The sequence below is a fragment of the Seriola dumerili genome, unplaced genomic scaffold (assembly GCF_002260705.1).
Source record: "Seriola dumerili isolate Sdu_G_001 unplaced genomic scaffold, Sdu_1.0 BDQW01000874.1, whole genome shotgun sequence".
NCBI lineage: Eukaryota > Metazoa > Chordata > Actinopteri > Carangiformes > Carangidae > Seriola > Seriola dumerili.
The window spans coordinates 304357-329074 of NW_019175129.1; the positions used below are offsets into that span (position 1 = coordinate 304357).

Genomic DNA, 24718 nt, shown 5'->3' on the forward strand with positions numbered 1-24718 from the left:
CACAAGTACCTGCTTGCCAACTAACCAGCTGGGGTTAGCTGTCACAAACCTTAGCAAAACAAAAACTATTCTTCCATGCACTCGCCTGAATGTCACTGCCGGTCCCTCGTCTGCAGTCCCCATCAATCCGATTCAAAACTCCTCACAGTCTGGTAGCAACAGAAGTGTAGACTGCTCCTTCACTGCATTATCCGTTAACATGTCCTCGATTTACCGTTTCTCACTCCCACTTTCCCCCATCTCCTCTCTTCTGTTCATCTTCCCCTTGTCCTGTGCACAAGCGATGTTGCTGGAATAGTATTATGTGGCTTGGTCTGAGCTACTTTCTTTGTTTTGCATTCATATAGCAATTTTTTTCAGCACACACACAGAACAGACAGCTATCGGACTATGAGGAGATGTTCACTGAATTTGACGAAAAGTGAATAGGATTAGGATTGATTACTCCACCTTTAATTTAGGAGGAGTATGTTCTACTCTGACAGCTTGCTGTTAAGTATGTTTACTTCATTTTGCTCTACATATGACCATGATGATTAAAAAAAAGAAATTCAATCAATTTTATTGTATACACTGGAGGTTTTTATATGGAAATGTTTAACCAATGGCAAAAATCTGCATATCACAAAACTTCATCTTCCTGGAAAGCAAAACACTCTGAAACTCATTAAAATGAAAATCAGTTCTGCAACCCTGAAACTTTGCTCTGCTGCAACACGACAGTGAAAACAGGCCATCAAACACACTGTCAGCTTCTTGCAAGGCATGCTGGTAGGATCAGATTTTATTACAGTGTCATAAAACACCTTTACACCCCTTTGTGAATAGGGGCACAAAGGGAACACTACTTTTTGGCTGTCTCTTTTGAGCTCAGTCTACACCAGAACAGACTCACTTGTGTTTTTTTTTTGTTTTGTTGTTTCTTCAAACAAAAATACAATTTTAATCTTTGCTGCTGTCCTTACCAAGTATTTTTTGACCCACATTGAAACACATTTCCAATTATATGCTTCTAAAGCTTGTGAATAAAAGTATTTTGGCAACCTTTTCTTTCCATTTTGTTTTCGATTTCAGTTGCATGACACACATACAGACGGTATGCACAGTATGCCGAAGATAGAAGGAAAACTTTCCAACAAATATTACTTATGTCAATGAGCTGGATTTCATTTTTTTTTATTTTTGCACAAAGTTCTAAAACTACAATAGTGTACATTAAGGTCTTTCACATGACGTAGCTGCCGGAGCGATGCAGCTAATGTATGGTAAATTATTTATTGAAAGTATGTTTCTTTAACTTCAAAGAAGAAGAAAATTCTCCTAAGAATAACAAGACTAAATGTCTACAGCCATGCTAGCAGCTCTTTGAGGCTGCTTTGAGCTCAATGCTAACATTAGCATGCTGAAGCTCACAATGAAAATAGTAAGACGCTAATCAGCTCTAAGGTCAATGCACAGGTGAGGCTGATGGGAAAGCCGTTCACTTTGCAGGTAATTAGTCATAAAGTATTGGACAAAGAAAAGGATGATGGCACAAGATGAAACGTTAAGGCATCATCAGAAGGAGACCGTCTATACCAAGTTATTATATCACGATCCATCCAGTAGTCTTTAAGATATTTCATATTATATTGGACCACAACCTCATGGTGGCACTAAGGGGAAAGTCTGAAGATCACTAAAGTCATAAGGATCCATCCTCCGGGGATTTAATGTCTGTATGTCAAAATGGCATCAGAATCCATCCTGTAGTTGTTGAAATACTTCTGTCTGGACCAAAGTGGTGGGTGGACCGACCAATTAATCTACTAATACGCCACCCTAGAGCCTCGCCACTATCATGTTAAAAACTGGAGAAAACAAGCCTGCAGTCTACAGTATTTTGTGTGCAGTAAACATTAACATGCCATCAACTAAAACACAAGTAAAACTAAGAGAGATCTGCCAATAATGATGAAGATACAAGTCCTAGAGCAACAGAATGGAAAAAGAAAAATGCTTACATGGAACATTAAATCCACAAGATTCCATTATTCTTGGAACTACTGCACAAGGAGTGTACTTCTTAATATTCTCCAGCAGGCTTCAGCTGACCTGACTCGTCAAACCAGATTAGTCAAAAGGCACAAGTCTGTAAAGCATAATTAGCTGCGCCATAACTGGGCAGCAAGCTAATGAGTGGTAATCACAGTAATATTCAGACGCTCACACATCTTTATTCTTGCACATGCATGTCTCTTCCGAGTTCAGTGTTCCTGTAGGGGTACACTCATGTGCAGTACATAATATCCTCAGTGCTCTTCCTTTTCTAATATGCACAAACTTTGTTGATACAGAATAGAATGAGCTCTCAGGTATTACTGCTGAACAGCAGAATCGTCTTGTCAGCCACAGACCTGTAACAGTCTGGGTGACTGCACAGTCTGCCGCAGTATGACTCCAGGCAGGCCAGTGGCCTACTGACAGCTATTTCCTAATGATCTCCCCGCAGAGATTCCATGTCTGATGAAGTAAAGCTCAGGGTGGTTTGTTACATAGCTACTCTGTTTTACCATTTGATTATAATGAACCGATTGAGGTGTTGGACCTTCTGGAGGCATTGTGTGATGAATTCAATAGAAATTCAGATATAGTCTTCCCTGAATCTGCCGCTGCCACGCACACCACTAACCACCTTCCTCTAAGGTTCAAGCCAGTTTTACGATTTGTGCGTCATACAAGGTTTGCGGCGCAGGAATAATACAGTATATCTGGTGTCTTCGTACTTGAGCTGTGGCTAGTTGGACAGGGTTTCAGGCTACAAACCAGTATTCCTGTTTTCAATATAGAGCGTAAAGGAGGACAAGGAATTATTTTGTGCTATGGAGTGGGTTTATATAATTCATTTTCTTTCTACACCACATACACACAAAATTAGAACAGCAAAAAGTTAGTTCATCATTTGAGACAGAACATTGTGTGAAGAGATGAAACACTCAAGAGCTACCAGATAATCACACATTTCAATTTTCTGTCCCACACAGCTTCATGCCCCCACGATAACCGTTCTCTGGAATTTTTCTGAAATTTCTCCATGCCACTCAGAGCCGCTCTTGGTTGCACAAGTAGGGTCTAGTGTGCGAGTCTGAAAATTGAGTAATTTAAAGACAGCACAGGGGAAGATTGGAGAGGAGTGAAAAAATAGAGAGGCCCTGGGTGCCCATGGAAATGGCAGTTAAGGTCAGCGGTGGGAATGTTTGGGGCTCGAGACGGAGGAGAACAGCGGCTGTATGAGAGCAGCAAAGTGCTGCAGGGCTCAGGGGAATACCCTGCACTAAGCCGGAGAGAGACACACACACACACACACACACACACAGACGTTCACACAGTGAGAATCACTCTTAGTAAAAGAATAAACAGATCCATGCACACACTCTAGCACACAATACTAAAAACAAACATTTGCATGGAAATAAAAAATAAACACACGGGTTGAAGACAGTAACCCAAAAGGAAGAGCACACATGAATGTGCGCTCATATCTTACAAGACCAGAGATGTGAACACAAGACAACGATGTGAAAAGTAAAAAGCAAAAAATTCCCACATTAGGAAAAAAAAAAACACACAAACTCTCCTCTCTCACCTTTACAGGATCCGTTGATTTCCTCAAACCCCGGCTGGCATACGCACTTCCCGATAGGCACCAGCCATTCTCCCTCGGTGCTGCAATGCATCCTGGGGGGCTCGTATAAAGGCAGGGAGTTATTAACGCAGCGGCCCACTACCTCCACCAGCTGTGAGGCCTCTGAGCCCGGGATGGTGTCGGGGAACTCGGCCAGACTCTTCACTAGAAATGGGCAGCGTTTGTAGAAAACCCGCACCGAGACTAAAGCGATGCAGGCGCCCAAATCCTGAAATGCCAGGTAGAAGCCTTTCCGAGTCAGAGGACCCAAATCGCGGACTTCAGTGTTGAGCTTCATCACGCGGTCCCCCAGGTCCAGCTCCGTGAAGCTCTCATCGGCTGCTATGGTGTCAATTTTGATGTACCTGCTTTCTTTCATCGCCCTGTCTTCCTCCTCCGTCATCCCCGTTCCGTCTCTCATCTCTCCTTCCTCCATTTCCTCCTCGTCCCCGTCTGTTTCGTAGTAATACATGTTAAACGTCTCCTTGCAGGTTCCTACCCCGCCGGGCAGGCTGTTGCAGTCTCTCAGGGTGAACTTGAGCTCGATGAAGACCCGCTGGGCGCCCTCGGTCAGGATCCAGTTGGTGTGGAGCCAGTTGTTTTGGTTCTGCTCCATGACCCGGCACACCTGGTAGGTGTGGATGGGGGCGTAGTCCTCGTCTACTTCACCGATTTCTTCCCACTGAGACAGAGAGAAGATGGAGTTTAGTTGAGGGGGGGGGGGGGATAAAACAACAACAGGATCACTTCTCTTTAATAACAGGGATGTAGCTGGGTATAAAAGCTTGGTACTTTTTTGTTGACACAAGCAAATTGTACTTAAAGTATCAAAAGTAAAAGTGTAAGTAGCATTTTACTGTTTCAGCTGGTCAAACAGAGCTAGTTTTAGTTTAGTCCAATATTCCCAACCTGGGGATCTGGGCCCAAAACCACATCACGAGATAAATCTGAGGAGTCTGGAGATGATTTATGGGAAAGTGAAGAGGAAACATACACACAAATTTAAATTCATATGTTGGACATTTGTTTGTTTGTTTGTTGTGAAACATTAACTTGAGTACAGTACCTGAGTAAATGGACCTTTGTTTAAGGGGTTTTGTGGGAAAACATGGATCAAATTCTCAAAGCACAGAATCAAAAATCGGTGTTCAAAATCTGAGGTATGCATTTTTGAATGGCTTAAGAGTGGTGAGGAAATTTTAAAGAGGGAGAGAGAGAGATAGAGAGAGAGAGTGTCTCAGTGTGTATGAATGTGTCAAGGTATAGATAGAAGAATAATCCTCATCCCTTTCACCTCATTTCCTCTGACAATGAGATGGGCCATATATGCATTTACCATGAATGAGGGGCGGAGTTCTCATCAGCGAAAAAAAGAATTAACATGCACTTATAGGTGTGGTCATCTGTGTGTATTGTATAGCCATACATCTATTGTGTGTGTGTGTGTGTGTGTGTGTGTGTGTGTGTGTGTGTGTGTGTGTGTGTGTGTGTGTGTGTGTGTGTGTGTGTGTGTGTGTGTGCATATATGTAAATGATTCTGTCAGTGTTCAAAGCTTGTGTGTATGTGAGCATCTGCATCCATGCCTGTGTGTGTCAGACAGCAGCATTAATTCCCTCTGCTGGTCTCCTGGGACATGGCTATTATCTGCATCACTAGCACTCTCCCATGGCTAATACAGGCGCTTCATCATGTCACTGTAATATGGCCAGAGGGACCAGACTATGATCCGGTGTTATAGCTTAATAGCCCATATTAATCAATTCTTGCTGTAGCTGTTGTGTACAACCTTCTGTCTTTGTCTTTTCTCTCTCTTCTCTCTGTCTTGTTCACCATCTGTCTTTTTTTATTTTTTTTTTATCCCTCCCTGCTTTAGTCTATCTCTTGTTTTATGGTTATTATCATGCAGTTCCTGAACCATTTGTGGATGAACGCAGGCATTGTCAAGTGTTATTAGACAGTTATGAGCGTTGTTAACTGCACATGCCTTAGTGTGTGTGTGTGTGTGTGTATTTGTAATCTTGTACTTCTATCATTGTGGTGACCATTTTCAGGCTTTAAGTGTGAGGACATTTTTAGAAAGTGAAGGCATTTTCAATATCATCAACTCAATGAGAGGCTGTTTGAGGGTTCAGACATGGCTTAAGAGTTAAGGTTGGATTTAGGATAACGTTAAGGGGTTAAATGCATTGTGTTGATGAGGGTCCTCGCAAGTATAGATGAACAAACATATCTGTGTATGCTCGTCTGTGACAGAGTCACTATCTCTCCCAGACTCTAGCCCAGTCAGTCCCAGTGCAGACATTAAGCCTCTTACTGGTTAGATCACACAGATCCACCAGCCTGCTCTGAGCTTTACACAGCTTAACAAACACACAAACACATACACACACTCACACACACACCAATCACTATTGGTAGCCCAGCAGGGAGTTGAACAGATGACCTTCTCTGGTTTTGCTTGGAACCAAATGGGTTCAGTGTCTGTGGATGACGCGTGGTTGCCATTGTTGCCACTGGAAATTTTCCCACTCTGCAGCTCGACTGTATTAATAGTGTCAGTGATTACTAATGGAAATGGGACACGACACTTGCATAAGCTAATTCTTTAAACTGAGTCATTAAACAATGATTTACCATGAGCCATTAGTTTGCAAATAAATACCCTAATATGAAATGAGCTTAGAAACACACACTTCCAATAAAGGTTAGCAGGGTTAGGACCTTTGCTTTCAATTAAATGGTGTCCTCACTTCCCTGATGTGATGTATCAAAACAGAAGGGCTGCATCTCATGTAAAAAAATAAAAAATAAAAAATGAAGGGCTTTTATTTATGTAGACAAAGACTTGATTGGTAGGACCTTTTTCATTACACCCACTCCTGCACCACGATGTGGCCACTGAGCATGCACCATTTTCCAGGAAGCAGCTGTTTTCTTGCAAGTTCAAGAGCCTATTTCATGGGGTCTTTAAAGACCACAGTACAAGGTATTAGGTGGGCAGGGTCCTCAGAGGTCAAACACAAAGCTCGGTGCACAGAGCAAACACACTCGGGGTCAGGACCACCCATGCTGATAATGTGAGCTGCTATAGAAATCCAAGCAGGCACTAAATAGCTGTTACCGTTTTAAAATATAATTCTATTTCTGATGCTGCTCTTCATCTCTCAATGATTCTGTGAAGCAGTTCACTGCCCCTTTGTTTTAAAAAAATGTGATAGTATAATCTTCAGTGCACCCACCTCACCTTTCATGCAATTCACACAACCTCTTCTTAAAAAGGGTCAGTTCACTCAAAGTCCAAGAACGAGACTTTTTCCCACGTATCCCTTGTGGTATCTAGCCATGCAGATACTTTCATAATTACCTGCTGAGGTTTACAGATATATTTCAGAGATTTCTGCTGTTTCTCCTTAAAATAATGTCCCTGTAACTCAGAAAATCCCCAGCTTGCTGCACCACAGTTTATATTGCAACCACTACTTTCAAGGATTGAGTTTCTAGAGAAATTGTCAAAAACAAAGACTGAATTATCTTGAGTAACCAGGACACTGTTTCCAAAAAAGAACTGTCTCTCTTGTGGTTTTTAAATGTACGTTTTCCAAAGCTTTGAATAACACCAACCAAATCCCTTGTACTCACACTGTATTAGAGTGTTTTCAGAGGCATAAATCTCACAACGTTGACACAAAACCAAAATGATCTGAATGGCTTCATACCACTGAGTGAATTTGATGCTTTATTGTGAACAATAAAAAAAAAACAAAAAAACAAAACGGTCTGAGAGTTTTGGGTCCCAATGGAGGTAAATGGTCCCAATAATCAGAGGATCATAATTTCAGTCCTTTCAGACCCCCTTCACAGCCTTTACCCTCAACGCTTCTCCGTCTTTTGCCCTTTCCCTACTTTGCTCCCTACGCTGAACGGTCCCCATAGGCATCCTTCTAGCTCCTCGTTAGTGTGCGTTTGTTTTGTTGACTATCGTGTGTGCGGGTGTGCTCGTGGGTCCACGTGTCACATCCGTCACTGCAGACCCCCTGTGGCTGTGCTGAGTGCCCTCCTGGCTCCAAGTCTATAAAGCTGTCTGCAACTCATTATTACCCCCCATTACCACTGACTGCCATGACACTATAATAGATCTGTCCTTCTCCCGCCTTACCCATACAATCCCCCCACCCCCTCCCCCTCCCCCACGATTTCTGCCTCCATCTCATCCACTCCAGCAACCCTCTTCTCATGCCTCATTCCTCTGCCTTTTCATTTCATCCATGTCTATCATCATTTTCTCGGTGTCCTCTATTCTTCCTTTAATTATCCAATCTTAAGTCTAACCCAGAAACGCTGTTCGACCACTTCCCCCACTTCTCCATCTCGCCTCCTTCCACTTGCGGCATCTGTCTTCTCGTCTTCCTCCTTGTCCCTGATCCCCCCCTCCCCTGTCACACTTCTTCTAGTTCATCTCCACCATTTTCTTATCTTTCTCCTCTCCTCTGTCCCTTTTACTTCTCCTTGTCTTCCCTCCTTCACGGTACAGTAATGTGCTGAGGGACAAAGAGAGGCTCCGTTGAACAGCATAAGAGCTGTGGTACGACGACTCTCCAAGCAAACACTCCTTGAACTGTCCAAACAGCCACTCCTCCTCCTCATTAGGGACAGATAGTTTAGAGCCAACTGTTAGCTGTCACTGGGCCGTCGTTGAGCGTTGAGTTTTTGCGGTGTGTTCAGCACCTTTGATGCTGGCTTGCCCTTATCTATGGTCAAGTGAGCATGCTGAAAGAGAGCTCTCAAACTGGCTGCTCAGTCTGCCGAATCAGCGAGTAAATCAATTTAGTGTGGTTTCACTTTATTTTTCCCCCCTTTTGCAGAGGCTAACATACTTTAGGCATCATTTCACATTGACTGTGAAAGACAGATTATTGGTGAACAGAGTTTGTGGAATCTCAAAATTACACTTTTAAGCTGTTGTTCAAGCTAATTATTGGAAAAAATCTGAATCAGGACTTCCAGGATTCATATCAGCAAGGCTGTGTGTGTCCTGTCTACTGTATGAAGCTAACATTAACGTTAGCCACTACCAGCGCAGAGCTGTCAGCTGAATCATTAGAGGTTGTCAGTCTGACATCTAAATGTTGTTTGTTTTCTTTTTTTTTTTTGTAGGTTCAGTTTTATTATGTCATAAAACAACATACACATAACGTATGTTTCTCAACCCAGCAGTTTGTCATCACTACTGTAACTGGCCAACTATATAACCACTTTTGAAAATAATGATTATATTTGAATTTAACTGAATAATGTCAAGTATACCGCACATATAGCATCTTAATTGAAAAAAATGCTTAATTGTTCCTGAAGAATATTCACCAATGTTGCTTGAAAGTTGTCCTTTCCGTGTAGACCACAACTGCAGTATAGAAATGTATAGAAAACTAGAATTACTGCCTAACGCTTTTATGTCTCCACCTGTCAGCCAAGTTGCAGGAAATACTTCCTTGAGCCCATATGAATGTTTGTGCCAGATGTAATGAAATTCCCTCTCGGGGTTCCTGACAGATCACATCCACAAGAACACGAGGTCACCATGACTTTGAAGTTTGACCTTTTCCCACCTAATAACTTCATCTTCGAGTCCAAGAGAACGTTTGTGCCAGAGTTGAAGAAATTGCCTCGAGGCGGTCTTGAGATATCACAATCAAGAGGCCAAAAACGTGTTTTATGAGGTCACTGTGACCATAACCCCTGACCACCAAAATCTAATCGGTTCATCAGTCCAGTTAAATGTTTCTGGCAATTCCCTCAAGGCGTTACCGAGATGTCGCTTTCTCGAGAATGGGACGGTCGGACGGACGGAGCACCCGAAAACATAGTGCCTCAAGCCCTGGCTGTCCCCCGCGCAGAGGCATAATAATCACAATCAATTTAAATCACAATCTCAAAATAATGACCCTAACTAGATACAGTATTTCTGTTTTAAATTGATTATTCAAAGACAAAACAATGCTACTCATTCGCAGCACCAGTTGCAACTTTTTGGCAGAGATATTCTCAGCTCGTATCATAACCATTTAAACAGATTCAGTGGTGGGAAAATGGTGGGGTATGTTGGGCTTCTTCGTCTTTATGCGATGCCAAGTCTTGGGGTTTTTATACTTCTTCCTCACACAGGCTCAGAAGGAGATGCATCTGATTTAATTTTTAACAGAAGAACTGAAGTGACGCAAAGCGACACAGAGGTTTTCATCAGTCAGCCTTTGTCAGCGCCAGCTTCTTTGTGGCTGTGGTTTAGTGTGTCAGGGCCGTTACACACCCAGTAACCGCTGCCTATTAATGTTCAGATGAGGACAGCATTAAAATGGTTCTTGGATTTGGAGGACTGATGGGTGGTAATGGAGACAGATGGATTTGACAGCAAAATAATCCATATTATGAGATTTATCCCTTTAATGACACCTTCCTTCCTGATTTTTCTTACTTTATTCTTGTCCATTCATGATGCAGCAGATAAAAGCATCCACCTAATGTCATATGATCGGCAGCCCACCCACCGGCACTCCTCCGAAGCAACGGGAACATGAAGTAATGGAGGTATTAGATGACAAAGGGTTGACAGCCAAATAGTCATAATGGGCAGGAAACCAAAATTCCTCCATGGTTTTTTTTTTTTCTTATCTTCATCTTCAGGTCTTGTCCCCCTGTTTTGTTAAACACTACACCAATATAAATGCTAAGGGTGCAAACTTTCATTAGCTAACTGAAATTCCAATTATGAGATTTTTAAATACCAACTAAATGTCTTGTAATATAAGTTTAATGTGGAGTTTTAAATTACTTTTTTGAACTTTGGCAGCTGTTTTCTTCCTAATTATCCTGTTTTCTATGTAAGCACAAAAAAAACAACAGCATTTGAATAATGTCCAACATTCTGTCTGTTTCTCAAGTGTTAATTAATTGCACTGAAATCTGTCTACAACTATTTCAATCTATTCTGTACCCTCCATCCAAAACCCTCATCAACCTCATCTGCTGTGCTGCTGTCAGACACCCACAATGAGACATGGGGAGGAGGCAAAAAGTAATTATGCTCTAGAGACACTTTAAATGCCACACATTCTCTCCTCTGCCTTGTCTCTTTCTCCAATTTATCTTTGTCTTCTTGACTCCCCACATGCCCTCTTTCTCTTTTTTTTCTACCTTCAGCACTGATTTTCACTCCTCTACTTCGAAACGGGACGAGACAGAGGACTTGTATTCTCGAGGTCACAGGAAGTCTGGTTTCTCCTCTCTCTCTCTCTCCCTCTATCTCTCACACTCCTTGTCTGTCTCGGCCTGTCACGGTCTGACTGTCTGCAGCTCTCCATCTCAATCTGACTTCTCTCCACCTCTGTCTCACACCACATCTGTCTCCACGTTGCCAGATTAACCTGCTAGCGGGCCGCCTCAAGGCAAAATTTTTACTTTGGTCGTCTGCTAGCTGTGATGTCTTCAAGCTGGATTTCCAAATTAGATTTTTACTCTACCTGAGAGAGGGAGTAACATTGATGAAATCCTTAACAGAAGAGAAGTACACTGGATATTTAATTTGCAAACGCTGTCCCCCAAAGGACTGAATGATGATATTCCATGGCATGTCCTGATCTGAGAAGTTTAGGGACTTTATAGATCTACCACTCAAGATACTAATAGCTCGTACGATTACATACTTTAAATGACTTATGAAAGCTACAAAGCTGCTGTAAATAATCTTTGAAATAGATTTGATCGTGAATTATCTGTCTATGATTGAAAGACACTCCAAGGGGAGAACAACTGTCCCACACCTGGGCACAGAAGATGGAGCATTATCGATTTAAGATTGTGGTTGTAAGAACTGTTTTAAATACTTCTGATGAAGGTCTAAGGAGACCAACACATTAGGACGATCAATAAATTGTGATTCAGAGCCAGAGCAGTGTAAGGGATATTCTTCTTTTCTTCAAGACGGAAGCGACACTTTCCAACGCACATGCATCCAAGACATTTACATGTGGGAACATCTTCATTGAGCAAATTTAGATTTTACAAAAGGGTGCTTCTTAAGGCCTTTGTAATTTCAGTTTAAATAGTGCTGTGTGTATAAAGAAGAAAATAGGTCTCACCACTGAGAAGAGAAACCCTTTGTAGTGTATTATCCACTTCATTCCTTCCTTCTTAAACAGTTTAAATTGTTATAGATCCTTCCTTTATGTAAGTTTATTAATAAGTTAAAGTCTTTGTCAATTAAAGTTTTATTAAAGGTTTCTTTGAAATTATATATTATAAGTTAAGGTTAAGGAATGTGCATTAGGGGTAAATCTGCTTACTCTTCAGGTTTTCTGTCTCCTGCTAAATAAGACACTCAGGATGTGTGGGTCCTTTTTCTGGACCAGAAGGTTAAGAGGTTAGAGATTAGAGGTTATTGACCAGATATGGTCGACAATTTGAGTGAAGGCCCTTCTATTAAAAGAGAGGCTCATCCCAAAGGTGGGATGAGACAGATAAATAGAGGGGTTTGTGAGACAGTAGAAGAGGGTTCTCACATTGGCAGAGATACTCCCGGATTCGGCATTTTAGACACTGTTTCTTTCTTGTTAATAAACTTCTTTTGAATTACAAGCAAAGACGTGTCGGCGGTGATCACTTCTTCACATCAGCACCTCAAGATACCACACCTTTCAGTGAGATTTAAAAATATCCATGTTTCACAATCAACAGTCTTGAGTTTCAAGTTACTACATCAGTGTTATTGTCTTCGCTGAATAGTGTCCAAACATTTCATGTTCATCCATCACATTTCAAAGATTTTTTTTTAAAGGCTTATTTTACCTCATCTCCTTCAAGCTTAAATGCATGTTTCAAGAACTTTGGAAGCATATGGACACTTTGGAAGCAGCACACAAAAGAGCGGGGAGAAGATGGTGAGATAAAAAAAAAAAAATGTAAAAAATGAAAAGCAGATGACAAGAATAAGACGAAAATGGGAGTACAGAGTCAAACAAATGTTTGGAGGGCATGGAAGGATGGGAGGAACAGGGATGAGAGCTGAGCCAGAAAAAAAAAAAAAAAAAAAAAAGAAAAAGAAACAAAAAAAAAAAAAAAAAAAAAAAAGAGGAGGCGATGATGGGGATTGAAGGGAGGAGGAGAAAATGAGGGATGAAACAAACCATCTGGAGCATGAGACTAAAAAATAGAAAGAAGAAGAAACAAAAAAAAAAAAAAACCTTCAGTGGCTCTTCAATATCTTATTTAGCTACGGTAGACTGCGGCTGCCAAGTGTGAATGCGTGTGTGTGCGCGTGCAGAAGGTGCGAGAGTATGCTGCAGATTGGGCACAGTCGTATAATTAGCGAACATGATAAGAATTATAATTGCCAACATGTATAACTTCTGTTGCCAAATGGCAAACAGGGAAAAGATTATTTATTTTGTCTGACGAGTTTGTCAATTCGGTGTCAGACAACAAGTTAAATAGAAAAAAAAAAAAAAGACATTTCAATCACCTGAAACTGCATTCGAGTAAAAACAAAACGGCTAATAAGAGAGAATGCCACAATGAGATCCTCACCGTCTTTAATTTTCTCTCCCTCCCTGAATGCAGTTATTTATGCAGTTGCATTGTCGAAAGCACACACACACACACACACACACACACACACACACACCATAATCACATCTTCATTAATATGATTGTGCATACGGCTGCTTTTGTCAGCACTATCTCTCCCATCTACATACAGCCACAGAGTGGGCCGTGATTTGAATACCGGGGAGCTGAGAAAGCGCTAAGGTCAGCACTATCGGTCCGGCGTGTATAGCTTCGTATTTGCCAACACGAGTTGCGACTATATGAGGGATTTTTCCATGTGGATCAAATGGATGCACAAATGAATTCCGAACGCAGCACTATCGACCCCCTTGAAGTTAGGGAATTACATTCTTCCAAAGAAAGGTGACAGAGTGGGCTGTGGACTACTGTCTCATGAGGAGATGCAGTCCTGAAACTCCAGAATACATTATTAGATGTTTTTAAATACCACTCCTTTTTCATTAAAATACACTATGTCGCACCATGAAATAACTATTTTCCAACTCTAGTAAGTCATTCTCTAATTAGCCATCGTCCTGGGAATACTTGGAAATGGAAATTCACTTCCTGGCTTGAGAATAATATATTCCATGGTGACTTTCAATATCTTATTCATGAATTCAATTTACTCTGATAATGAACTGAGAGTTCTTGGAAATGAAATGACCTTTAACCTTGATAAAACAAATGAAGTACCTGCACTTCAGTGTAAAATCATGAAGTTACCTATCGTCTTTCGTCATACCCACAGAAAGTGAGTTTTCCTCCTTAAACTAGCAATAATGTGCTCACAATGCTGAAGCTGCTCATTCGTTTCAGATGGACACATGATTGTTTTTAGATATGGTCAACTACATTTTTGATAATCCTCTATTATTCCATAATTTTGATTATTGCTGATGATGAAGATAATTCAACTGTATATCGTTGATGTGTTTTCATGTCATAAGGAGTATTAATGGTTTCAAAAGCCATGTAGACAACACATCGAAGTTCCTCTACACAACAGGAGGAAAAACAACGCCTCAATAACAAAGACACTGTGATCCACTGACAACTTTAAGATTAAGTAAGAAACATGAAAACAATTTCTGAGCAGTGGTCACACTTACCCCATTCTTAGGGTAGGCCACCCATCCTAGGTCCCCCATCACAGAGCGAGAATCCAGCAGGTTCACTGTTAAAAGTCAAAAACACAGTCAGGACACAGTACAGACAAGAAACCAATCAATTCATCAGAAAAAGCACAAAGCTGAAAGTTTTACATTCTTATCTTAAAGATCCAGCCTCTAACATTCTCTAGAAGTTCACTCATTCACTGAGGATGAAGCCATTTACAGTCACTGTAAGTGTTCGGCTGATGAAGGTCAAGGTTTGTTCCGGGTGCATCACAAAGGCTGCTCGCTGTGTAGATTCAAATAGGTTTTTTTGAAATAAGTATCCAAAATAGAGCGCCTGATCTGTAATGATGTCGTAAATCTTCACACGACTAACAAGATTTATGTTGGTTTGCAAAACAAATTTACTATTTCAGATCTAATGAATCCTGGTCTTGGTTTAAAATGTGTCCTAAAGGCTGAATGGAAGAATACGGAGCATTTTCCATTTGTTTAATATAATATAACACCCGGCACAGCCTGGAGTGTTGTTTTATGAGCTGTGGCTTTTTTAAACATTCTTTACTGGAAATGCTGTTTTGTGCATCTTGTTCACAAAAACAAAATGCTGCATTGGGGTGCACTGCCCACCCATGGCGCCCCCCCCCCATTACACACCCCTCCAACTCCCAAACTGCATTTTACAAGTAAAAAATCAAAAAAAAAAAAAGTAAAAGAAAACAAAAATTAGATTACCAATTTGTGTGTCCACTACAACATGTAAAAAGCCATTGAGGATAAAGAGGTAAGTTTTCACAGCTGTGTGTTGATGTGCCGTTTACATAAGACGCTGCTGGTCCTGAGGAGACTGCACCTCGAGACGTCGCTCAGCCAGAGCTGTGTGAAGCAGGGGTGCTGGAGCAACCCCACCTCCAGGTGCCTGAGGTGTATGTGCATCATTATTCTTATTATTGTACTGTCGCGTTACTACTCACTCTTTCTGATGTCAGACAATCAATGTCAACAGACCTGCTCCTTTTTTCATATCATCATCAGCAACACAACTTTTCCAGGTGGTTTCCGATATTCTCTGCAGCATCCTGTCGTAATCTGTCTCTGCTGGGACTCAGACAGTTTCTCCAGCGCAGGGAAAATATATTTTCAAATCTAGCTTTCAGTCAACAGCAGCACATAAAAAGTGTGGTTTTGTCATGAGTGACAACTCTGTGCTGTCAGTGTAGTTATCTTTCCTCTGACATACTGTCATTGTTTTACTGATTTAACATGGTGATACTGTCGAGATGTGATTTACTATGTTGCAAGGGATTATGAGAGTGTTCTGCATAAAACTGTAGCTGTAGTGCAACTGTAATGCTGTGTTTTATTGGCTAAATTGCAAATACACTGTATGCAGTGATAAAGCAAGAAAAGCAGCACAAAAACCTAATAAATGGATAATGAATGAATCAATGTATCCCCGAATTATTGAATTCTGAATTCCAGTATTGTTAAAATGGAAATCGAGTATTTTGAGGAGTCATATGTTTGTCCAAGAAGTTTTCTCCGGCCACGGGGCTGAACACAGCTCTCAACTCAAACTGATCCATTAAAATCCTCTTCTCTTAGCTTCTCAGTTGAAAGCTGTCAAGTACAATTACCTGACCACTGCACTCAGAACATGTTTCCATCTTCTGGTGCAGCACTGGTGACAATGGAGTCTTGAGAATTCTGTCTTATCTCCCCTATCAGTGTGTCCGACTGCTGCTTTGACGAAAAAAAAAAAAAGTCACATAAGTTCTTGTTGAGAGAGGCATCTGTGACCTCACAGAGCTGTTTCTGGATATATTTTTACAGAAGTCAAAGCATGTGTTTCCTCGCTGCGACCTTTTTCTCGGGTGATTCTGAGCTTTAGAGTCTGGTTCACAATAAGGGTAAATCTTGAGTCCTACAGCATCAACTTGAATCTCAGCTAGAGGCTCATTTTGTTGGAAGCCCGGTCATGACTCTACAGTTGCATAAAGTGAAAAAAAAAAAAATTCCTGAGCAGCATTTTCACAGACGCTGAACGCAGTAAATCACATCAGTGAATATTGTGTTGTATCTCATTTCAGGCTGCAAGTTGCAACACCTTCAAAACTGGTCCGCGTTTGCCGTGACACGACATGCACGGTCATAAACGCGAGTCAGGTTTTGCTCAGGCCGGAGTTCAGTTTTCGTTATCTCATCTATGATAACGTTTGGCTTGCTCGGCATCTGACACGGTGTGTACTCAAACAATAAAAGAGAAAGTCCAACTGAAGGATCCTTTGTCATGCTACCAAAGCTTTTCATTTCCCATGCAATGGGGGCAGATTAAGGTATTTGAGCATTCAACTAATAGAAGCCAAGCAGTATCCATTACATGCTAGTTGGTGGAAAGTTGGGTAAAAGCTGCATTTTTATTCATCTTGTACGTTGATTCTACATTCGAGGAAAGAGAAAATATGGAGACACAGACGGCTGGAAGATGCAGACAGTCTGGTCAGTCTCTCCAGTCCAGACTAAGGTTTTAGCCAAAAATACAACTCCAATAATATTTCAAAAAGCTCATTACAGTTTATAACAGACAGTAGTCATGTGGGAAATTAGACTGTGGAACTGCTCAAGCTCCAAGGCAGCTGATCGAAGTTTCTAACATGCCAAAAATCCAAGCAATCGTCCAACAGCCACATCGCAGAGCGTTTATTAATCAGGCATCTTTTACTCCCCTGAATTTTAGCCCCGATGTAACAGAAATTCCAAAATCATATCATACCATCACTGAGTGCTTCGATAAAAATTCAACAGCTTCTTAGATGCATGCATTTCAGACATTTACTCACGTCAGTATAGCTTGTTCAGGTTAGTCTCTATGCAGATAATCCACAGTGAACCCCTCTGCCACATGTGATCTAGTCCAACTACAATCAGAAACTTCTCATTAGCCGCATTCTGCATGCTGCCACTTACAGGGACTCCTCTACTGGAATATTCAGTTTTAGCCACTGTCCAATTTAATTTGAAAATATTCAATCTTCTCTGAAGTTAATAGCTATCTTCCTACCTTGGTCGGCCAAGCTGGAAAACCTTGGGATAAAATGTATTCGCATTCACGAGAAAGACACCCAACATTCAAAAATATTCCTACATGAATATGCGGTGTAATACTTTCTCATACAATCCTCTTTAAACGTAACATCGTAATGCAAATAACAGGTATCGTCTCTTTCTCCCCCACACTTTTTACTCGGTTGAAATTTGGGGATTGGATATGTCAGTTCTTTCCCCAACAGGACCAGACGAACTAAAATGAAGTATGAGTGAGCGCTAAATACTCCACATTATTAGATCTGTTCCTTCTCTCTTCCCTTGAGTTTAATAAAGACTAGCCAGGTTGGTAAAAGCAGACAGAAGCACCTTGATGACTTCACCCTGAAAGATTTCTGGGATAGTGAAGTTAAAATATTTCAGAGTTACAGGACTTCTTGCTGTTGTTTGGAGTTACCAACTATACAAACACTAATCATCCAAAAATGTAATCTTAAACCAGCTGTTGAGTACAATCCCTCCAGTCACAGGGTGTGTGATAAGCCATGTTATAAAACATCTGATCCTCATATCAACCTGCTTCGGTGTCAGCAAAAGGATAAACATCCGCAAAGAGAAGGTGGTGGAAGCTTAACAAAATATGAAGCGTGAGAGTTTGTTCAGTTACTGAGACACACTGGGTGTACAAATCCTCCCCACACACACACACGCACACGCACACATGCACACACGCACACACGCTCCTCTAGTCTTACTGTCTCCACTGCTCTACAGAGAATAATAAAAGATGTCCTTAGGACGCGATTAGACAACTAATTAGGCCATAAAGAAGAGATAAGTGATGCTGAACTAGATCATAAGGGATGTGTTACCTCTTTCACTCTCTCTAAGGATCAAACCACCTTACACGTTACTGCTCAGCTGTGACAATGATCTACACAACTTATTATTAAAAGTCAGCACTGCTGAATGAATGAAGTGATTTAAAGTCTTGTAGTGACATTACTTCAAGGATACTCCAAGTATTTCAAATATGTTGGGGAGTAAGTGGATTTTCAGCTCAGGGATTACTGATAAAATTCTCCTTGAAATGACAACTGAATATTTCATCTGGAAGGCACAAGGCTGCCAGGGTTTTTATTTTCAATTGCGCATTTTTGGCGCTCGGTGCAGGTGATGGGTTTAAGTGCCAACTTGACCTCAGAGATCCTTCACGCAATCTTGTCAGAGACCGTATCTACCTCTTGCCTCTGAAACCAATCTTTAAAGTATAAAAACATGTCATTATCTCAACACATTCGCATCTTTAGCCCTTTTTTTCCCTCCTGTCCCTGCCTTGTGATATTTGGTTGTGGCATTTACATGCTAGCTCGGATGGCTCCAAGCTTAATGGCCTGCCTTCTTGCTCTCACACTGACACACAGGCAAGATAATCACGCACTTCTTTCAGTCCATTTACTACAATTTGCCCAAATTTACCGTCCTCATTTGAGCAACACCATTACCAACGAAAAGCAAAGTGATGGCTTTTTTAAACTCCCTAATGTGTGGACTCACACACACCCAGGATCACCCTCATTAGTCAGACGTTATTATTAATCGAACGCAATAATCCCTAAAACAGATGTGAGGCATCTGGGTCTGCATCCAGATATTCTCAGAAATTGATCAACTTAAATAGGAATGGATTCACTTCAAGAGAGGAAATAAATCAACTTGGCACAGTGTGCACAGTTTTCTTCAACATCATTCATCAGTGGTGGAGCCCCACCGCAGGAAAACTGTCCCCACCGCTAGAAGAATGATAATATCACAAAGGAGGGATCAGGATTTTTCTCTGTTCACTTTTTTTTTTTTTTTTTCCCTTCAATTAGTCACAGATGAAGAAACAAAGTTGGCACGTAGCAGCAAATTAAATCAAATTGAGTTAAATTAAGGGTTTGAGGAAGCCGGTTGGATGAGGTAAGTCTGCTGTGTGATGTGAGGACACGTTGCCCTGCAGAAGCTCAGCATGTTCCCTGATAGGATGCTCCTCTCATATTAAGGTAAAAAAAAATTGAGATGGGCAAGTGGCCAAAATCCCCAGTGACTCCTTGAGGATGTTGAAGCGAGCCGAAAAATGGTTTAATCTTACTTTCTCAATTGCAATAAATTAGTCCAGTGACAGAATAGCGGCTATTTTAATTACGGGCTTCCTTTCTCCTCTCCAATTATGCATGCAATAGTGTGATTATCCATTGCAATGCAAATATGTGCCAAATTAGCCTAAAATTTGTGTTGAATGGCGGCCTCTGGCAAATGATTCTTGAGGTGTGAGGTGGGGAATAGTTATATTTTATGTGTTTAGTTAAGTAGACGTACTTGGTCAAATAGTCAAAATTTGAGAGAGAGAGAGGAGAGAGAGAGAGAGAGAGAGAGAGAGAGAGAGAGAGAGAGAGAGAGAGAGAGAGAGAGAGAGGGCTTTTAAGGAAACAGGGTTTCGACGGCGACGTCGCAGGGCTCGACAAAGGAAGACGACAAAGACAGCGGATGTCTGACCAATTTTGAGACATGAAAGATCAAATGTGGATGTTTTTGAGGAGTTCTCCCTCTCTCTCTCTCTTGCTCGCCCTCTCTTTTTTCACAAGTACAAAGACTTATGATCAGGCTGCCATTGATTCACAAATATTCTCACAGCTTGAAGCTTGGCTTTAACAAAGCTGTGTTTTTAAGAAAATGGGAATTCAAGTAAACTGAAGAAAACAAACCTCATGAGTAATTAATGTCGACAGATTTAAAGTATAATACTCCTTTCAGGTGATTTTGATGAAATGGTAAACGTTTAACTCTTTTTTTTTTTTTTGGAACAGTTAACATCCATATAAAGTGTTTTCATTTAATCCACACTACACTGATACAAAGAGGTAACCTACACATCCTCTGTGAACTTTAACTGTTTTATATGTTGCCAAAGGTTTCCCCGCAAACCACTCCGGGACCCAAGAGTGTCCCATGGCCACACATTGGGAACTACTTTTGTGAATCTAAACTTTGACCAAATAAATCTGCCATGTGAAGAATGAGGAGGTTGATGAATGTTCCCTCTTTCCCGGATAATGCTGTCTAATAGCCCCGAACAATGGCATTCATCCCTATCTATTAAAACGTTGCTCAGTCTGCAGACAATAGTGGGAACAATATTAGACACACTCTTTCATAGGCCTGCTTCTCTTTTCTTATTTTTAAACAATGTTACAAATGTCCATGTTGGACTCAGTGAAGAGGAAGTGCAGGTTTGCGTCAGTTCAACTGAGATGAAAACTGATTAGTTAACAGTTTGCAACCTACTGCATGCGTATGGAAATAACTGCAGCAAATCATGTGTGACACATAAAACTGATAATATCTGACAAGAAACATGACTGACAGACAACTGAACTTACTGGCTGATATGTTACAGAACACAGAGGTTCAAGGATTCAGTCTAGACCTTAACAGACAGAATGTGAGATCAGACTGAACCTGAAATAACCTTAAAAGACAATGAAGAGAGACAAAGCACAAAAAGCAGTCATGAGGTCCCCGTTATTATAAGAGGTGAAAAAACTATGAGGACAATTAAAACTCCCGGCACACGAGCCAATAATTGTGCGTTGTATTATATTAAAATGCCACAAATTCCTTCAGGTCATTGTCAACTCAAAACAAGGGGGGGGGGGGGGGTCCTTTCTCGCTGCACAGGAAAATATTTCAGATTAATAGAGAGATTTTCGCAGCGCACTGCGCGTCTGTGGCCGCTGCCAAGTCCTCAAAGGACTGGTTATCTGGAGAGACGCGTGTTCTGATCAAAGGTCCTTCTTTTTAAATTTCGGAACACACAGTCATTACCGACCTGACGGACACTGATGTCACAAACATTATCTGCTCATATTCATTTTATGGGCGACCTCCTTTTCTGTCAACCGGCGTCGCAAGCGTAAAGGCAGCTCGAAGGAGACCGACGGTCTGGGGGCACCAGAGGCACACAACGGACCTTTAACCGCTCGGACTTGTCAGTGCCAGTTAAACCCCCGTCGTGTACTAAAAGGCTGTGACATTAACCCGAAATGTCTCTCTGTGTGGTTTTACCTTCATTCGCTGGGATGCACCGCGCTCCGAGCAAAGCCAGACTCCAAACCCACGTCCATGCCACCAGCCGAATGCCACAACTCCACCAGCGAGATTGCATGGCGCATCCAAAAAAAAAAAAAAAAAGAACCACAACCGGTAACGGGGAGGGGGGGAGGAAGGAGATTCTTCCTAAATAACAGCAGTTTCGGTCAGCGTAAAGCGGGATACCGTAATGAAACCATCTGCATCGTTGTGCGTCCGCTCGGAGAGATGGGAGCTCATGTTATGCTGGGGGTAGAGGAAGGTACTGAGGAGCTGTGTGCGCTCTGGGTTTGGGGAGGCGGGCGGCGCACCGAGGGGGGGGCGGAGTGCCGCGCAAAGCCCCTCCAATCACAGACCCTCCACAGGTGAAGCCCGTTAGTGTTGGACTCGTCTTCTCCGAATGATAATCAATTACTCTCCGCTCGTTACCGCTTCCAAGTGTAACTTCATTCATTTATGGTGCCTATTAACCTGCTCCCTCTCGCGTTGCGTTTCTGCATGAGTGACACTACACGAGTGGATGTGTGATGAACAGCGCAGGGGCTTGTTACTTATTAAGCTTGTTACCATAATGCTCCAGGGGCGGAAACAAAAAAGCAACCCGGGGATTTGCTGTCAAGCGGCCCCGATTTGATATTGATACAACAGCAATTAAAAAAACAAAGACACACTTTGTTAATTTATATTGTTTGCGTCAGGTTAATATGTTAATTAAAGTTCAAAGTTGAATTAATGTAATAATCACCTGACACCTTGTTTGACTTAATATCCTGCTTTATTATTAGAATTATTTAAAGTGCAAAACAGTGTTTAAACACAGAACTCAATTAGAACCAGCAGACACTATCCACAGGAGCACTGCTATATTCACACCGCAGCAAATGACATTCACATTAAAGAACACTACATTTACACATTGTACTCTCAATGCTTTTTGTTTTGTATGTGGTTTCCTTTCTGAGGAGCAGAGCGTAAAATGTTGGAGCTTCACATGTCAGAGATTCACAACTGAGAACACAACAGACCAGACACACACAGATCTCCCCTGCATGTGGCTCAGGTAGCTGTTGGTTACTCATCATTGGATGCTGGACTCTTCCTGTCCATTTGTTTGCCCTAGTTTAGGTCACAAACAAACACACCCACACACAATGTTTTCATACTTGTCAAAATAGTGAAACACAATCTGCTTGTTTACCTGCACTGTTTTGTTCACATAAAATGGGGGTTGTGTGGCATTTCCTTATTTTATATTCACAAAATTCCAAAATAACTGGAGAGGCCTCTTCACCACTGTCCTCATCATCGCCTGTGCACTGCTTAAATGAATCTGTTATCTTAGCAAACTTTGCAGCATCAGCCAGCAAAGACTTTGTCTTTTTAAGGCGCACTTTCTCTACGCTGCTGGCTGCAGCACCGAGGGCTACATGCTAACTGCCCAAGTGCTATAGGTACTTTCTGATGTGATGGCAACTGCTACCTGCTATTACGGATTACACTAGTTGTGTTGCTGCAGCGAATATGACTCATTCCATCCATCCATTATCTATACCGCTTATCCTTGTAGGATCGCGGGGGGGCTGGAGCCAATCCCATCTGACATTGGGTGAGGGAGGGGTACACCCTGGACAGGTTGCCAGTCTGAGGGCTGACATATGGAGACAAACAACCACTTGCGCACAACTTCACACCTATGGGCACTTTAGAGTGTCGCCAATTAACCTAATGTGCATTGCTGTGAGGCGACAGTACTAACCACTGCACCACTGTGCTGCCCAAGGCTAGGGTTGAGAAAAAAAGGCCAGCCCTCACAAGCCATCCCAAAACATCCCAAACTTCCTGATGGCAAGTCTACATCTGATAAACTCAGCCATTAAAAACTTTTTGGACGCCCTCTGGCACACAGTCACACAAGGTGTGAACAATACACCCCTTGCCTTGCCTCACTGTGTAAGTTTTCATACTGTACTCGTCTTTTGATATCCAGCGTTAACAGTTGTGACATTAGCTGTCCAACTGAGCTGAAACCCTACCCTGTCGGGGGCGCCTCGGTGGCTCACCTGGTAGAGCCAAATAGTCCTCCAATCCATACAAGCATGTTGGTCGTTTGTTCCTACCCTCAAATACGACTCAGAGGGGTGTTTCATAATATAGCGCCCCTACCGGCGGCGGGAGCAACAAGTCCTCCAACCCTCTGATACGACCCATTGTTCTGTTGTCATGGTTACCATAATAAACAAGCAACTGTACCGAGAGTGGCCGTGGTAACTATAATAACGGTAAAGGTTTGGTTAGGTTGAGGCACAAAAACTCCTTGGTTAGTGTTGGGAAAAGATCATGATCTGGGTTAGAATAAGTACTTCCTCAACATCAAGCGATCTTTGTTGTCATGGTTACAATAATAACAACGAACGGTCATGGATAATGGAAACAATATAAACTACTGGTTGCACATGGGAATCAAACACCGTTCTCCTGTGTCATATTCCTGTGTTTTGTTGATCCATCCATGAACCTCAACCTCCTCCTAAGGAGACTTTGTCGCTCTTCATACTGCGTCAACGCACTTTTCCCTATGCGCCTGTCATAATTACTACGACCACTAGATGTTGCCTAACAAAAAAACCTAACTATGGGTCGTAATAACCTGCTGCACAAACGACCTGGTGTGCAATGAATGTTGGGCTAGGTTTGGCCACGGAGGATCCACCCGTTGGGGCCTTCGTTGCCCAGGAAAAGACGGCCCAAACGGCCCAAATATGCCCATAAAGGCTCCTTTACTAAGAACCCTCAGAACAGTGAAGGTGCACCACTGCGTCTTTGAAGCGTGATTAAGTATTAACCATACACAGCCAGCTCAAACATACACATATACCCTCTGCCGACTCACACTGAAGCTGTGAACAATTTATTCTTTGTCTGCTTTCTAGTTAAATGTCTTTAAGTAAAATATTCTTGCCACAGATTCTTTGCTGTGAGGCTCCTCTTGTAGTTTTAAAGCTGTAAATCAGAGTTGTATCATCATGATTCTTCAAAGTGTGTTAAATTAATTTTTATTTATGGGATCATAAAAGTGTAAAATGCTGTTTGATGATTTTGTAATGGCATCTTTGGCTTTTATCTGTTTCTCTTCAATCCTCCCTTTATCTCATATCTCACCAT

General features: G+C 41.8%; 1 protein-coding gene across 1 annotated transcript in view; it reads right to left on the reverse strand.

The window, feature by feature from the left end:
- Positions 1–21632, reverse strand: part of epha5 (EPH receptor A5) — a 64380-nt gene extending 42748 nt beyond the window's left edge. The window contains exons 1-3 of the mRNA XM_022766604.1: positions 21533–21632; positions 14375–14439; positions 3626–4346 (exon numbers count right to left, since the gene is read on the reverse strand). Coding sequence (XP_022622325.1) covers positions 3626–4346; positions 14375–14439; positions 21533–21632 — 886 coding nt within the window. The remainder of the gene's footprint in view (positions 1–3625; positions 4347–14374; positions 14440–21532) is intronic.
- Between the last annotated feature and the right edge of the window lie 3086 nt (positions 21633–24718).